The 17,546-nt window shown below is 41.2% G+C and overlaps 1 protein-coding gene across 2 annotated transcripts in view; it reads left to right on the top strand.

Annotated features, from left to right (window-relative positions):
- The window catches only part of HECW1 (HECT, C2 and WW domain containing E3 ubiquitin protein ligase 1), a 471,951-nt gene that overhangs the window by 230,825 nt on the left and 223,580 nt on the right, over positions 1-17,546 (top strand). For both annotated transcript variants that reach the window (XM_081535334.1, XM_081535335.1), the window contains one exon: positions 6,805-7,129. In XM_081535334.1, the coding sequence (XP_081391460.1) occupies positions 6,805-7,129 (325 nt within the window). The remainder of the gene's footprint in view (positions 1-6,804; positions 7,130-17,546) is intronic.

The raw sequence follows: 17,546 nt of genomic DNA, 5'->3' as shown, positions 1-17,546 counted from the left end.
CTCATTCTCAAGCCTCCCTTCTGACCAGTGTCATTCGAGAACCAATAATTCAGGGGATTATGGGCACAAAGTTGTGTGCTTGAGACAAAAGAGGCACTGAGTTAAGTTCCTGAGAGCAGGGAAGAGAGCATCACATCATGGCTTCAAGACAGAGGAGGCAGGTGTGTCCCAGTCTTCGTCACCCACATGCCCATTCATTCATTCACTCATTCACTGAGCATTCACTGCATCCTTACCCAGAACTACCTCAGTTAGAGATGCAGACCTAAAGGAACTGGGTAGGGACCACACTGTCTTGGTGCCTACATCCTAGTGAGTGAAGTGAAAGTGAAAGTTGCTCAGTCGTGTCCGACTCTTTGAGACTCCATGGACTATATAGTCCATAGAATTCTCCAGGCTAGAATGCTGGAGTGGGTAGCCTTCCCCTTCTCCAGGGGATCTTCCCAATCCAGGGATTGAACCCAGGTTTCCCGCGTTGCAGGCGGATTCTTAACCAGCTGAGCCACAAGGAAAGCCCCTACATCCTAGTAGAGGGACACTAACAAGAAGTAAGTTAACAAGATAATTGCAGAGAGAACATGTCTGTAAGGCTCTGGTTTACTCACATTATCAAGGAAAATAATAAACAGTCTATAATAGGAATGGAAAAGAGTTTTATTTGAGCCAAACTGAGGACAGCCTCTCAGACAACTCTGAGGAACTGCTCCGGAGAAGCATGGCTTTAAGCATAGGTTTTTGTCTCATCAGAGCAAAGAACATCAAACAAGCCAGGGATACATTCCTTCAAAGTGTCCAGAAAAACAGACCAGCACGTACATAGCCAGTCAGTATGACCTTAGCACCTGGGAAGAGAGTCTTATAATGGAAGGAGTACCAGCAACGGCGTCCCAGGAAGGAAGGCGTTTAATCTTTACTTTTAAGATAGACATTCTTTATTTCTGGTCAGTGAACACTTCTTTAATAATTAAAGCAGATGTGCAATGTATGTTTGATAGGCCACAAACAGGTTGTTCTAGTTACATGAAATTTAAGTTAATTCATGTACAAGCCAGAATGATTTCCTCATACCTCAATATGTGAAATTTTATTTTATCAGCATCAAGGCCAGAGAGCGAGATGGAGGATAAAGAACAGACACCGAGTTGAGAGCAAGAGGTTTGGGGCCTCAGGAGTGCAATAAGCCAAGGGGACTTTTGAATATGGTCAAAGCACATAGCAGAACCCATCCATTTAGCCCTTAATGTACTCTGTGTTATGACCTCAGCTTTCATCAAAGGCTTGTTCAAGCAATCTGCCACTACATTTGTGATTTTAAGAAAAGATATTCTTTTAAGATATTGTTTACCACATCATGCAGTGTTTCCTACATAAAGTTGAATATGAAGCATCTTATAACTTGAGGGAAAAAAATATTCCCATATTCTGATTGTGAGAATTACATTTTCCTTTATCATTTTGACTGCCAAGAATCTCAGAGGAGAATCTAAGTCTCAATTACCACAACTTTATCTTCCCATGTTATAATTTGGAGAGAGTGCTTCTGAGTGATCAAAGTGCTCACTTATAATCACATTGTTGTTGTTCAGTTGCTAAGTCGTGTCTAATTCTTTGTAACTCCATGGACTGCAGCATGCCAGGCTCCTCTGTCTTCCACTATCTGCCAGAGTTTGCTCAAATTCATGTCCATTGCGTTGGTGTTGCTGTCTAACCGTCTCATCCTCTGCCACTCCCCTCTTCTTTTGCCTTCGATCTTTTCCAGTGAATCGGCTCTTCACATCAGGTGGCCAAAGTATTGGAGCTTCAACTTCAGCAGCAGTCCTTTCAGTGAATATTCAAGGTTGATTTCCTTCAGGTTTGGCTGTGGTTTGCCCTCCTCACAGTCACATAGAATGGCTCAAATCCCTACTTCCTGCTGCAAGAGGTGTGACTTTGGCATTGTTTATGAACTATTAAATATCTGAGCTGGGTTTCTCACCAACATGGAAAGAGTGATACTTGCTAGGGTTTTAATGAGATACTGTACCAAGTTCCAACCATATTATTATTATCCTTTCTTATTGCTACTTCCCAATTTCTATCTGGCTTATATTTCCCTATTTCCATCTACATTTCTTTTGTTGTAAATTTTCTCAAATCCACTGCAGAAAGAGATGTTATATAATTTTTTTGAGTTCCATTACCCGCCTGATAGCATAACAAGAGCTAAGGATAGGATAAAAAAGCTTCAGGCATCTACTTGCTCAAAATCAAATCTGTTCATGAACTCAAAAAACTCTCATGTTCTTTCTTCCTGCTAAATAATGCCAGTTTCTATAACCTCAACTTGTATACTCTAATGAAGTTTCCTTCAGGGCCTGTGTTTTCCAGTCACAGTTTTTGATTTCTGAGTGTAGAGGCATTTATTAAGAATCACTTTCTTTATTCTAGATGTCTTTTGTCCACTTTCTTTTCATTTCTGAGACAGCACTCACTCACAGCTTTATATTCCAAAACAGAAAAGCTATTAATGACTCTGTCAGTTAGAAATTTACACAGCCAAATCTTTTGTCTCCCTATGTTCTTCAAAAAACCAAAAAAAGATGTACATAGTAACTTGTTCCTTCCCTAGGAGTGATGTTTTTTGCTTTTAAGATTCTATCTCCTCCTGGAAGGTTTTGTTTTTGCTATTGTGCTATAACGCATACTAAACAGATTAAACACACACGGCCTGTTCCAAGATTTAAAAAAATAACTGAAGAATATAACTTAATTCAAAACATTTCAACAATGATGAATTATTTAAGTCGGAAGGCAAAACAAGTAAACATCATTGTTATATCTTCTGTGACAAATGGGAAATAAGCCAACAGATGGAATCATATTCCCTATGAAGCAGGACATGATGTGATCAGATTGTTTTTAGTGCTCACTCATTGGACCTCTTTTTCAAGGGTCAATTAAAATATATGCTTAGCATATCGCATAACTAGGGCTATAATTAGAAAATTACAATGTTACTGAACCAATAATTAGAAAATTGCAATGTAACTGAAATTGTTACTAATATTCTATGGTTTTCTTATCCGTGTCTGTTGCTTATCAACAATGTAAGAGAAGATAAGCGACATTTGAATTACTTGATGGAATGAAAAAACGGGGATACAGTTAGTAATATGGTTAACTTCTCTGCATCTATTGAGTGAAGGAATTAGGAGAAAGAAGGGAAAGATTTGCCTTAGAGATGAGGAAGAATTGTGAAGTTATAAATATTGGAATTGTTGTTAGGGAAAGAGTGGTCTTTTATCCAGGGCTATTTAAAAGCAGGACAGATGCTCATCTCTCTCCCACAGTTCAGATGTGAGCAGAGAGTGATTAAACTGCTTCTTCTAGCCGGATGCATCTATAGTTTAAACTAGAACATATGTGAAAGTCTTGGGGGAACATGGCCACAGAGAAATGATACGTTGAAAATCAGCCATCCACCTGCTCTATTCCAGAAGCAGCTGTGTGAGTCTTTAAGAAAAACACCTGTTTAGGAAATGATGGCGCAGAGTCTGATATTAGCCTTCTTCCTACGTAACTGTTTGTCTCTATTTTGTTCATTCCCTGCACCATCTACTACTAACATCACATCTTTCTGTATTTTATATATTAGTCATTTTAAGCTCTTTGTGGAACAAGAAGGGACTTCATTGAGTAAAATAAATTCTATTAAAGTTTTTAGCCCTTTTTTGTGTGTGTGTACCAGGTGTCATGCAAGTTTCAGGAGATATAAAGAGCGGTAAACACTGGCCTCAGGGACTTCATAGCTTAGGGCACAACACAGGTCAGCTAGAGAATACAGTAAGAATTCTTTCAGGGAAAATGAGATTCCTGTGGGATCACAGAGTAGAAAGCCCCTCTCCCTTGGGAATGGGGAAGGATATAAGGAGAGGTTACAGCAGAGCTGGTGCTGGAGCATAACCTCAAAGCAGAATATAAATCTTTCCTACAAGCATGAGTGAGGAGGATGTGGACAAAGCTGGGGTGAGGTGAGGGAGTGCAGTCTTCGAAGAGCAGCGTTGAAGCTGTCCTTCTAATTCCAGGAAAATGCTATTAATTCAAATCTAGTAAATTAATAAGAAACATCTTCCTTGACTAACATTTCTTTCTATGCTTTTGTTCCCACCATGTGGATGGTGTAAACTGTAATTTGACAGTGTCAGGAGACCTGCCTGGTTTCCAGGGAATTCTAATAAAAAATACCACAGCAGAAGTCTTCAGTGAAAGCAAAGCACTCTATAATCTTCCTTGAGCCCTGACTGACACGACATAGATAAAAATCTCTCAGCCTCAACATGAATGCAAAGAAATATTCCATTCAAGCAGTAACCTGACAAATGAAGGGAAGTTTGTTTTGTTTTTTTATTTTTACCCACAAAGCAAAAGGAAGATTTATCCAAAGACTGGTAGATAGGACACCTTTCCAAACATGCTGGCCTGTTCCATGTTTGCAGTGTCAGTTTTGTAAGAAGAAACCTGGAAGGTCATAACTAGGAATGAGCTGAAGGTCTGCTGTTGAATGACTTAAGCGTGAGGCTCTGAGGACACGTGTGGGGACCCTTGACCAGTACAAGAAGCTCGCTGACTGCCCGGAACCTCCGTTTCAGTGGTGCTTTCTTACTAAAACAATGCTAGTAGTGTTTCAGTAGTAGATTTTTATTTATTGAGCACTTACTATAGTAAGAGCTTCGTTTGCATTTATCTCATTAAATTTTGACAGCAACCCATTGATAGATGAGGAAACAGAGGACTAGAGAGATCAAATAAGTTGTCCAGGGATACACAGCTTGGAAGCTGGAAGGTGATGCTCCAGAATTGCCTGTTGTTTGGTCTGACTCATAATTATATACTTGATTATCTCATTTAATTCCAAGTAGTCATTTTATGTTTTTTTTTTAATTAGACTGTAATTACTTTACAATGTTGTGTTAGTTTCTGGTGAACAACAGAATGAATCAGCTTATGTATATGTATATCCCCTTCTTCTTGGACCTCCCTCCCAGCCCTCCATCCCACCCCTCTCAGTCATCACAGAGCACCGAGCTGAGCTCCCTGTGTTACACATCAGCTTCTCGCTAGCTGCTTTACACATGGCGGTGAATGTGTCGGTGCTACTCGCTCAGTTTGTTTAAATCTCCATGATAACACTATAAGATTCTATTGGTGCACATAAAGTACATGTAAACTGAAGAAAGGTTACACACCAGCAGCAGCCTTCCTTATTTTGGAGGCTTTACAAAGGTCTCTGAGCAAAGTCCCCTGTACAATGAGCAGGTTCCTGTGATCCTCTTGGAACTGTCTGGAAGAGCCAGGGTGCCTGTGAGGTGGGCTGTTCATGAGCTGTTCCTGAGCTCAAGGCTGTGCCTGTGTTCCTGAGAAGTGGACTGGTTTCCAGGCAACACCATGGTCCATCTATTTTCATACTCTTGCAGTGACAAGCATTAGAAAGAAAAAAAAAAAAGACATATGGTACCAATAGTGTGATAAGATGCTTTCTGAAGCCTGGCTTCTCTGCCAATAGTAATTCCATGGTTACCACCAGTGGGGCTAGAAAGAGTCCCAACAAGAGACTCAGATGATGAATAAATAGGCCTGACATATGGCTGTTAAGGCCCAAGATTCCAAATACCAACACTGTGCTTAATCAGGTTAATAGACTTTTGACAAGTGCCCTGATCTTTGAAGATAGAAAAAGTATGGACCCAAATTACTGCTAAATAGACTTATATCATGTCAAGAGTAGACTGGTGCCGAGTCTGGTCCTCCTGGCTGGTTAACAGAAACTCAATAACTCGCATTTGATGGATGTGTATAATAAATAAGTTACAGTCCTGGGATCTAAACTGCATGATGTAACATATTTTAAGACCTTAATCTTCTCTTCTGAAAAACAAAAGTGCTATTAGTTGTACAACAACAGGTTCTTTTATAGACAGTAACCCCCAAAATGTACATTTAAATCCCAATTGTAGTATACTTTGATGAAATAAAAATCACCCCTGCTTGTTTCAAAAAAGAATCCCTCATTCCAATTCTACAGGATGCACTTTCCCCCTGTTTTCAAAGCCATCTGTAGCAAAACAGTCATGTCATTGGTCTGTATCAGCTCCACGTTGTCTCAGCAGACACAATATTTTCTATGGTATTAGCTCTAAGGGAGACATGGTCTAATGAGGTTGGGTTTTAGTGAAAACTGCAGTGTTTGAAGATTACTAGGATATCTGAGATCCTTAATAGGCATTTCAGGTGATACAGTGACCTGCTGTAGAATGAGAGTTGTAAATGAAAGCAGTGAACACCTCCTCCAGCAGGGACTGCCTCTTATTCTAGGTTGTGTGTAGGGTCTCGAATGCCACAGAGATCACTAAAATGTGCCATGATAATAACCATCATTTACCATAAAGAAGGGTAAAATTGGATCCAATTGAATTTATGCCAGAGAACTCAAGAGATGGCACTTTGAGGGCAGTCACACTGCCAGGTCATTCTGTAGACATTCTTGGCCTTCTGATACCAAGCATGCTGGGGGGAGCTGAGGGAGGCAGAGACCCCAACAGAGCAAGGAAAGGCATGGCCCCTTGGTGAGTGTGTATTTCATTCTTGCCTTCCCCACCTGAACCCAGAGCTACCACTTTGGCCCCGAGGAAAATGCTCTGTGTCTATTTCAAATCTTCCTAAAAGGGCTGGTCTTCCCCCAATGCATCCTCCCTTCCCTGTGAAGACGATGACTGACTGTGGAGCCAGCATCTCCCGCCCCTGCTGACTGTCTGTTTGCCCCCACAGAATCTGTACCAGAACAGGTTCTTAGGCCTGGCTGCCATGGCATCTCCATCTAGAAACTCCCAGAATCGACGCCGGTGCAAGGAGCCACTCCGCCACAGCTACAACCCAGGCCAGTACCACAGTGTGGCCATCAGGACTGGCCCTCATGGTGCCGTCACCATCCCCCGCTCCACCAGCGACACCGACCTGGTCACCTCGGACAGCCGCTCCACACTCATGGTCAGCAGTTCCTACTACTCCATAGGGCACTCGCAGGACCTGGTGATCCACTGGGACATCAAGGAGGAAGTGGATGCTGGGGACTGGATCGGCATGTACCTCATCGGTGAGTAGAACAGCACTTAGTGCAGAAATAATGGTCGGAGCATGGTGGTTCAGGTGTCCAACAAGTATGTAATGCATAATTCACTTTGAAGGATGCTTTACTGTTTCAGTAAACGGGATCGTTTCAGTAAAGTACACAATTCACAATCGAATGTGTTATATACCACATTGTAACACACAGAAGACCACACACAAAGGCAACACTTCCCACTTCTATTCAGTGGCAGAGAATTGGAAGATAGCAGGGCAGGATGTAGCTGAACACAAATGTCATCACCATTGCAACTATACATTTGCTCTTCTACTTTTGAGTGAGTGAATATGAAAAGCTTAATTTTAAAGTGAAAGTATCAGTCACTCAGTTGTGTCTGACTCTTTGTGACCCCATGGACTGTAGCCTGCCAGGCCCTTCTGTCCATGGAATTCTCCAGGCAAGAATGCTAGAGTGAAGAGTCATTTCCTTCTCCAGGGGATCTTCCTGATGCAGGGATTGTACCCAGGTCTGTTGCATTGCAGGCAGATTCTTGACCATCTAAGCCACTAGGGAAGCCCTGTTTTTAAATCCATTTGTTTATAAGTCCAGAGCAATACAATATATGCAACCAAGGTATGCACATATATATGGAGTAATTTCAGTTTAGTTCTCAACATTCAGTTTAGTAGCTTTGACTATATGGACCTTTGTTGGCAAAGTAATGTCTCTGCTTTGTAATGTGTGGTCTAGGTTAGTCATAGCTTTTCTTCCAAGGAGCACGTGTCTTTTAATTTCATGGCTGCAGTCACCATCTGCAGTGATTTTGAAGCCCAAGAAAAATAAAGTCTGTCACTGTTTCCATTGTTTCCCCATCTATTTGACCAGAAGTGATGGGACTGGATGTCATGATCTTTTTTTTATTTTGAGTGTTTCCACGGGGCCCTAGTGAGCGACAGTAAAGGATTAACTTTTCCCTTTAGACTAGCTTACACCCTTCAGTTTTGCCGCATTCTCCTTTTTGCCCATCTCTACTTTAATTATGATGGTTACTTGTTTAACACCTTAGACAATTATGTTGTTGGCCCCAAATCTGTTTTTTTTTTCTTTTTATTGTTCTTGAGTAACTGGTTTAGGCACTAAGTCATGTCGGACCTTTGCAACCCCATGGACTAGGGCCTTCCAGACTCCTCTGCCCATGGAATTTTCCAGGCAAGAATACTGGAGGGGGTTGCCATTTCCTTCTCCAGGGGATCTTCCTGACCCAGGAATCGAACCTGGGTCTCCTGCAGATTCTTTACCGACTGTGCTATGAGGGAAGCCCTCTTGAGTAATTAATAATTATCAAAGATTATAATTGTACAGTATTGAGAAGTATAGAAGAAAATGCAGTTATTGGAAGACAATTACTCTACAATATTGTGTTGGCCTCTGCCACACATGAACACAAGTCAGCCACAAGTATACATATGTCCCATCCCTCCTGAACCACCCTCCCATCTCCCATCCTATCCCACCCCTCTAGGTTGTCACAGAACACTGGGTTGAGCTCCCTGTTTGTAAATTGACATAGTCACTATGGAGAACAGTATGGAGATTTCTTAAAAAACTAGGAATAGAACTACCATGCGTACGTGCATGAGAAGTCCCTTCAGTCATGTCCAACTCTTTGCAACCCTGTGAACTGTAGCCCACCCGGCTCCTCTGTCCATTCTCCAGGCAAGAATACTGAGTGGGTTGCCATGCCCTCCTCCAGGAAATCTTCCTGACCCAGGGATCAAACCCGCATCTCTTACATCTCCTGCATTGGCAGGCGGGCTCTTTACCACTAGCACCATCTGAGAAGCCCTAGAACTACTATATGACCCAACAATCCCACTGCTGTATGTATACACTGAGAAAGCCATAATTGAAAGAGACACATGTACCCCAATGTTCACTACAGCACTACTTACAATAGTTAGGACATGAAAGCAACCTAGATATCCATCGACAGATGAATGGATACAGAAATTGTGGTACATATATACAATGGACTATTACTCAGCTATAAAAAAGAACACATTCGAGTCTGTCTTAATGAGGTGGATGAACCCAGATCTGGTTTTGAATCAGCTCTTCACAGCTGTACCTGCCTGCAGTGGTGTCAATGGCATTTATTTCTCAAGTCAAGAAATAGTTGGAGTAGGAGCATAGCAGAGGAGAGAGGTGGAAACCTTCATCCATGAGGAAGAGATGAAAGAATCTGGAGCTCAGCCCTAGATCAAGGCTAAGGTGTAGATCTGGGGTAGTTGTCCCTGAGAGTGGAAGAATTCACTCATGGACTGTATGTAGAAATAAAGCACCAGAAGGTCCCTATCAGAAAGAGAGAGAGGCAGAGGAGGAACTCAAAAAGAAAGTGGAGGTTCGATGGAGAGGTAGGACAAGAACTTGGCAACCACATCATAGAAGATGAGAGAGGGGCTGTTTGACGAAGGGAGAGTCAGCAGTATCAAGTGTCCTGCAACTCCATGAATGAACAGAATCTGGTGTTAACATGACATTTCGGCTGAGACAAAAGTAAACACAGAGCATCCTCTTGAGAATCTCAGTTTGACAGTTTGTTCTTCCCACAGTAGAACACATATATAACTGTGAAGTGATTTAATGCAAAATGCCAACACTTTCGGTGGCATAGCATTTCAAAAACAATTTCCACATCCAAAATTATCTGTGAATCTTAAAAGTTCATTATTTGTGAGTCCTTAGTAACTCATCCGCCAGATTCATGGTGCCTTGCCAAAGAGCAAATCATAGAGCTCAAGTGATTTCATCTAATCTGTCATTCCACAATTGAGGAAATGCCAAGTTAGTGGTTCCCAAGGCCACACAGCTGCCTACCCTGGCAGCAGACCCCACGCTGACCATGGAGACATCTTGGGACATTTGGGGGTAACTTCACATATGGGCCATTCCACATCAGTGGGTAATCTAGCTGTCCATGTGAGGCTGGGTTTGTGATGCTCTCAACTCTCACCTCCAGAGCTCTCCAGACAAACGTGACTTTTCTTCTGCCAAAGTAAGTGAGATATCTGGATTTGGAAGGGGACATGTGGCCCTGCTCACTGACGCTGTCACCAAGTCATCAATGCTGTCTTTAGCCAGGAAGCCAGCCATACCACAATAATAGTAGCATTATTGTTACTTTCACCATGAAATCACATTTGGTTGCCCTTATTTCTGGGATGGTTCCTGAACTCACGAGTGTGATGAAGGATTCTCTCCCCTGTAACACAGAATGGGGAAAGATATGGGGTTTCAATGTCAGCTTGACCTGGCTATGGAGAAAAAACATAACTTTCTTCTCAGGATCATTGAATGGAATTGATGAGATACTATGCACTTACTGCCTGTTGATCATTAAATTGCATCTTGATTTAACTTGTCAGGTAGCTCTAATCTCTGGATGCATCATGGCAAATTAATCTAATTCCCAGGATTCATTGAGCCTAGCCATGGTTGTTAAACATGTGCTCAACTGTTTCAGTTGTACATTATAGAGTGTAAAAATGTCTTACCAAACCCAGAGGAACCTGGAAAGAGACTTTCATTGTCATTAAATGGGTAGAAGCTTATGATTTGGTTATAGAGGCAGATACAGTTTTCATCACTATTCCCAGGAAATAGTTTCACAATCATTCATTCAGTAATGACTTTGACAAGTGAAAGCTAATTGTTTGTGAGTCCTATACTTAGGGTTAAAGATTCAGCAATGCCCATGGCATCCTCACACTGAGGAAACAGTAGTATATAAATGGATTAGGATACATCAACTGAAGGATACTGTTAAAACCTCTAACCATTAAAATGCTAAGTTAATTAGAGTGGATCAATTCAAGTATTTTCCACCTCTTCATTTTACATTCCAATATGTTAAAAAGTTGAATATCTTAAAACTCTCTTTAATGCTAAGTCACTTCAGTCATGTCCAACTCTTTGTGACCCCTCAGACTGCAGCCCACCAGGCTCCTCTGTCCATGGGATTCTCCAGGCAAGAATACTGGAGTGGACTGCCATTTCCTTCTCCAGGGGATCTTCCCAAACCAGGGATCAAACCCATGTCTCTTTTGTCTCCTGCATTAGCAGGCAGGTTCTTTACCACTAGCACCACCTGGAAGCCCCAAAACCCTCTTTAGGGTGATCAATTTCTAAAAATAGCAATTCCTTTGACTCTGTTGGAAGGAACCCTTATTAAAACTGCTGAAATATGAAATAAGTATGCAATTACCATTATGAAAATGTAATTGAGTAGGTAAAGTAGACATAATATGCTTATAATTTGCAAAACTAACCTTATTAACTTGGGGCTTCCCTGGTGGCTCAGATGGTAAAGAATCTGCCTGCAATGCAGGAAACCTGGGTTCAATCCCTGAGTTGGGAAGATCCCCTGGAGAAGGTAATGGCTATCCACTCCAGTATTCTTGCCTGGAGGATTAAGTGGACAGAGGAGCTGGTAGGCTACAGTCCACAGGGTCGCAAAGAGTTGGACACAACTGAGTGATCTTATTAACTTAGCATTTTAATAAATTATATCATTATTATATCTTGTTATATACCATGCTATCCTTATACCATGCTAGAATCTGCTCACTACTTTAAATCATGGTGAAACTAAAATATATTCATGCATTTACATTTCAACAAATTAAGAGATGATAACTCAGACTGAAGGCAGGAGAAGGGGACGACAGAGGATGAGACGGTTGGATGGCATCACCAACTCAATGGACATGAGTTTAAGCAAGCTCCAGGAGTTGGTGATGGACAGGGAAGCCTGGTGTGCTGCAGTCTATGGGGTCGCAAAGAGTCAGACACGACTGAGTGAGTGAACTGAACTGACTGAACTCAGAGTGAAATTAAGATTAAAAATTTCCTAAAATGGCATCTTTGAAGCATCTCCATAGACTGGTGCCTGAGGACATATATTCTCTTCCATACCTTTTGGTTGCTTTATCTGTGTGAGGTTAGAGATTATGGCCTGGATCAAACTGATTTTTTCTCATTTTTGAGGGCTTCTTCTGTGACCTATCCATGCTCAATGTTTATAAATATCGTAAAACAAGGACACAATACTTATATGTACATGTTTCAGTTCATAGGGTACCTCACAAAGCAAGGATTCTTTCTCTCTCCCATGTGTACATATGTATATTTAACTTCAGTTGCATAAATTCAGTTGGGCTTCGCAGGTAGGATGGTGGTGAAGAAAACACCTGGTAACGCAGGAGACTCAAGAGACGTGGGTTCGATCCCTGGGTCAGGAAGATCCTCTAGAGTAGGAAATGACAACTTGCTCCAGTATACTTGCCTGGAAAATTCCATAGACAGAGGAGCTGGGTGTGCTACAGTCAATGGGGTCGGAAAAAGTCAGACACAACTGAGCAACTAAGCACGCATGCACATAAATTCAATTACCTATTGTATATTCTATTTTCTGTCTCTTCCATTTTTTGAGTGGAGTATGTCAAAACTGGTAACAAAAATTTTTTGTTTTAATTTTGACTCCGGTATCTCTGCCTTTGCTTCTGTAAGTTTTATACTTTGCAGATTTAATGCTGATTACTAAGTGCATGGATTTTCATGATGTTTACATCTATTTCCTCTACAATTTCTTATAGGTTATTGTTACAGATCTGCCTCTGTCTGTTGTGCTATTCTTTGTTTTGAATTTTGCTTTTTAATTTTTTTTAACTATTTAAGGCTGCTAGTCTCTCAGTTTTCTTCTGATCTGTCTTTTTATTTTCTCTATTTGCAATCTTTATCTTTTTTTTCTTAAGTGTAGCTCTTTCTGTGTGCTTTTTTATTCTGAACTCAAGGTCTCTTGACCTTGAGTTGCTAGAATAGCATATTTATATTTATTACACTTACTGTTCTACTAGGACTTATTTTTGCCATCTTTCTTTAGGTACTTTACTGTTATTTTCTGTTTCTTTGATTCTTCTTTTCTTCTTCCCACTAGATCTGTTGATTTTGAAGTTATGCATTTTTAGTGCTCTTATGGTGACTCTTTTAATCATAAACCAGTAAGTCTCAATCAAGGGTAATTTTGCCTCCAGTGGACATTTGGTAATATCTGAAGACATTTGGGGATGTCACATTGTAGGGGGTGTTTCTGGCATCTGCAAAGTAGAATCCATGGGTGCTACAAAACAGGATATAAAGCACAGGACATCCCCTGCTACAACAAAGATAACAGAGTTAGCCAGCCGAAAATATCTCCAGTGCCAAGGTTGAGGAGCCCTGTCTAGACCACCATATTGAAGAGCCCTGTCTAGACCACTGTGTTTGCAACCACTGGTTGTGAATATCTCTTCCAGTAGACTAGTAGTTCATCCAGCATGCTTTCATACTCCTTTGGTCTTCTAGGACTTTCATTTTCCAGATGTGAACACTGTCCCTTTTATCCTCAATATCCATTAGTCTTTTCTGTATATTTTGAACTTTTTCTAGAAGAGTTTCTCAATCAGATCTTCCAGCTTCCTAATCCATTTTTTCACCAAAAGTCATAAACCATAGTAGGATAATGCAATGATGGATGAAGGCCAAATGTAATAGCCATACGAATAGCACCCATATCCTACACAGCGGTTTCACTGTATCTCAGTTATCATTCCATAAGGCCATAGTTCTAGGGTTCAGTAAGAATGGAAAAATTTGCCTACATTGCCCCACTTTAGACTCACAATATATATTAAAGGTTTGAGAAGCTTTGTGTAAGCAACGTGCTTTATTTGGTTTAACCCAGCATTTTTTATATTTCTTGAGTAAGAAACACTTTCTTGTTTTCAGTATTTGTCTGTGAGATATTCCATTGTGGAAAACCAAACAGAAGCAGTTATAGGAAGCTATAGAATACGTATGGAAACCAGTCCTTGCCCTTAAGAAAAATTTAATGTGCTGAGCTTTAAAATGTAAAGTTTTAAGATGAAAGCCAAAATTTTTTCTTTAACTAGACATCTGCACACAGCAACTCCCAGAATGCTTCCTATGGACATCAGCTCTTAAAGCACTTTTTCTTTTATAGAGTTTTATTTTTTAAGTTTTTCTTTTTATATTCTTTATATTTTAAGGTTTTTTTTTTTATAGCAGGCAATCTATTAGAATATAAAAGAGCTGAAGGGGGAACTTCCCTTGAAGCCCAGTGGTCAAGACTCTGTGCTTCCAATGCAGGGAGCATGGGTTCAATCCATGGTTGAGGAACTAAGATCCCACATACCACACGGCACAGCCAAAAAAAAGAATTGAAGCTATGCTTCCCAATTTTGGTATAACCAGTTAGAATACTGTTTCAAAGAACCAATCTGAGGGAAAAGCTACAGAAAAAAAAGAGTGGCATTTATTTTTAGGGCCTCGCCCATCCTTTATCCTCAGATTCCCTTCCTGGAAGAAGAGAACGAGAGAACTACAACCTTCGCTTAGTAGTGTGAAAGGCAAGTAGAGTCTCCCCAGACCTCCTGGCCTACTATTTAGTAAACCCATAGTCTAGTGATAGTGGGAGGACCTTGGAGACTTTTCTGAGGTTGCTTATCAGAAGGCATGAGTTCTTCAGGGAAATGGAAGCTACGCTGTATTTTTTCTGGTAGGTTTAGGTAGTGGATCAGCTTCCCTTTATTCTGTGCTCACTTGCCCATTCTGTTCTCAACAGCGATAATATACTCTTCTTTTATGGATTAGAATGTCGGAAGCATAGCTACAGTTTTCATTTGGAAGAAAAAGCATTTTGAAGACAAATGCAGTCCTTGTTTGTTAGATGTGCTTCTTTCTGTAAGCGTCACTGGAACTTTCTGATTCAAAATTTTAATAACTTGCAAGGGTCTTTTTTCTGTAATAAATTGTGGAGCAGGAGATATGATGCTTCATACTAGAAGAAATAAGTATCAACCAGCAAATGCAGTCTTTTTTTGAGAAGCCTAATATACCTCTGTATGTTTTGTACAAAATGAGTGGTGAGAAAAATTTTAATAGTACTAGCCTAAGCTAATGTTTCAGACTATTATTAATGGTTTTGCACATTAAGTATCATGGAGCTTTGCCATAACGGGCTCTGTTTTTAGCCCAGACTATAAATACAAATAGCTGCTTGTTAGATGCCTGACACTGTTCTTAGACCATTACCTCTGTTAGCTCATGTATTCCTCACAACGGACTTTGCGGTTGGAATTAATATTATCCCCCTTTTGTAGTGAGGAAGCAAGGACACAGAGGGATTAAATATAATGCCTAAGCTCACGTAGCTAGTAATGGCCTAAATACTTGCCTCAAGGCGGCTGTAGATATCCCTGTAATCAAACAAACACTTCTACAAAGACTTACACCCCAACGAAGAATGCAGAAAAAGAACCTCGGTTGGTTGTAGGAAACCAGGGGGCTGCCATTCCTCAGTGTGATGGAGGGCATGGCTTGGCCTCCTCCATCCCAGTCCTCTTCTCGTCTCCAGTGCCTTCCTCTAGTGTAGACTCTGGTCGCTAAAAGTTACATTGCCCAGACTCCTGTGCAGCCATTCTCCAGGTGCAAATTTGCTCCCTTCATTTAGATGCACCTGTGCATCTTTGGGAAGGCGGAAGTGAGCTGGGTGGTTCCTCCTGATATTAAGTCTGTGGCTGCCATAAGCTTGGCTCTGAGAAATTAAGCTTTTCTGTCACAGTGCCCTAGCATCCCCTCACTTGCTTCCTGGGTGTCAGCAGGCAGCCATGTAGTAGTGGCAATAACCTACTCAGCTTGCCACTGGCTGGTCACTCTCATTGCAGGTGGAGAGGCAGTTGCTGTGGCTGTGCCTCAGGTCCATCTTTCTAATACCTAACTCTCTGCATTAAGTCCCTTACTGCATAAAATATCTGGTCTGATTCTGTTTTCCTGCATCTGATCCTGACAGTACACCTGGATTCCCAAGGAAAGACTAGTAACTTCTAACAGTTGGTAGTACATGTCTTGGGGAAGGGAGCTGACCACTCAGCACAGGTGGTCTGGGCAAGGATACAGACTATTCTGTTCTCTTGTGTGATACTTGCTATGAAGTGTTACAGTTACTGTAAGGGAATGGGATGGTCATCACGATCATCTCTTAATATGTGTTTAACCTGTACAATGGCGTGTATCTTTGTCTCTTTAAAATGTGTGTTATTACCTTTCTCTGCAGCCTTTTCTGATTTTCCCACCTACTCACCCCCATCCTTTTTTCATTTGTTCCCTTGTGGTTCCTTGATATTTAGCCCGTTCTTATACCTACAGCCTTCTAAAAAAATTGCCTGTGTTCTTGAAAAAAAAAAAAAAATTCCTCAAATCTATTAGGAACTTCCTGAGAACATAGGCTCTGTCTTGTTCAGCAGTATATCCCCAGGGTGTAGCATGGTAAGTGGAGCAAATACTCAATACACATTTACCCAGTGCACGAAGGAACACTTCCTTTCTAGGTGTTATTCTATGTGGATACCTAACCATAACTATTAAAATGACTATTCTGGTGATCAGAGTGGATAAATTCAGGAAAATACCTCTCCTTGGACAATTGCCATAATGAGGCAAATTCTATCCAGGTACTGAAGACCCAGGGAACTAGGGAAATATTATGCCTTTTTTTTTTCTTTTGCAGAAATGAGGCAATTACTGTAAAAGACGAATTATGCAATCATCTTAGTAACCCAAACAGGGCTGTGAGCATACACTGTGATTACAAAGACAGACAAATTTTGCAAACAAGTGATTTTCCAAGGGATACAAACAGTTCCTGCTATTAATGAGGCAGAGTCTATGCTGCTCTGCCTGATTGTCTTTGTCAAGGAAGAGGCAGCTGAAAATGTGCAGTCGACTTAGCAAGCCACCAGCACATTTACCGGTGATCTCATGTAATTCTCCCCAGCGAGGCCCCAGTTATCACCTCCCCCCTTGTAGATGAGGACCTGCAGCTGTAGAAAGGACACTATTGGTAAATGACACACAGGTCCTTGGAGCTGGGTCCCTTAGCCACAAGCTCTGCTCTGTTTTCACTTCATCCCTGTTTCCACATTCTGGCCAGATGAACAAAGTGAACCTCAGTTGCCAAAAGGGCCACCATGACCTAGCCCCTCTCTGCAGAATCTGAGTTCTGGGTCTGCTCTTGGAAGCCCCTGAGTTCTGGTTGTTTCCCCAGCCACTGTGATGGATTTGGAGTCTCAAAACATGGATTTCTCACAGCTTCAGATCCATTTAGCTTGGATGGTTACTTTCTGGTAAAGTGGAAACTGCAAGGGCCCCAAAGAAGATTAAGGTAAAATTCATATCACTGTTTTTGTGCTGAGAACATAATGTCTGGAACCAAGGAAGAAGCAGTTAGTTACGTCTTTATGGATCTGTCCTCTCCAAGGATGCTGCCTTGCTCTCTGGACACTAGCTTTAAGAAGGACATTGATGGGTTACAATATGACAAGCAGAG

Source organism: Giraffa tippelskirchi, chromosome 10 (assembly GCF_054371585.1).
Source record: "Giraffa tippelskirchi isolate mGirTip1 chromosome 10, T2T-mGirTip1v1.2.pri, whole genome shotgun sequence".
Classification (NCBI taxonomy): Eukaryota; Metazoa; Chordata; class Mammalia; order Artiodactyla; family Giraffidae; genus Giraffa; species Giraffa tippelskirchi.
The sequence above is the reverse complement of the archived record's forward strand: the minus strand, read 5'-3'. Positions and strand labels throughout refer to the sequence as shown.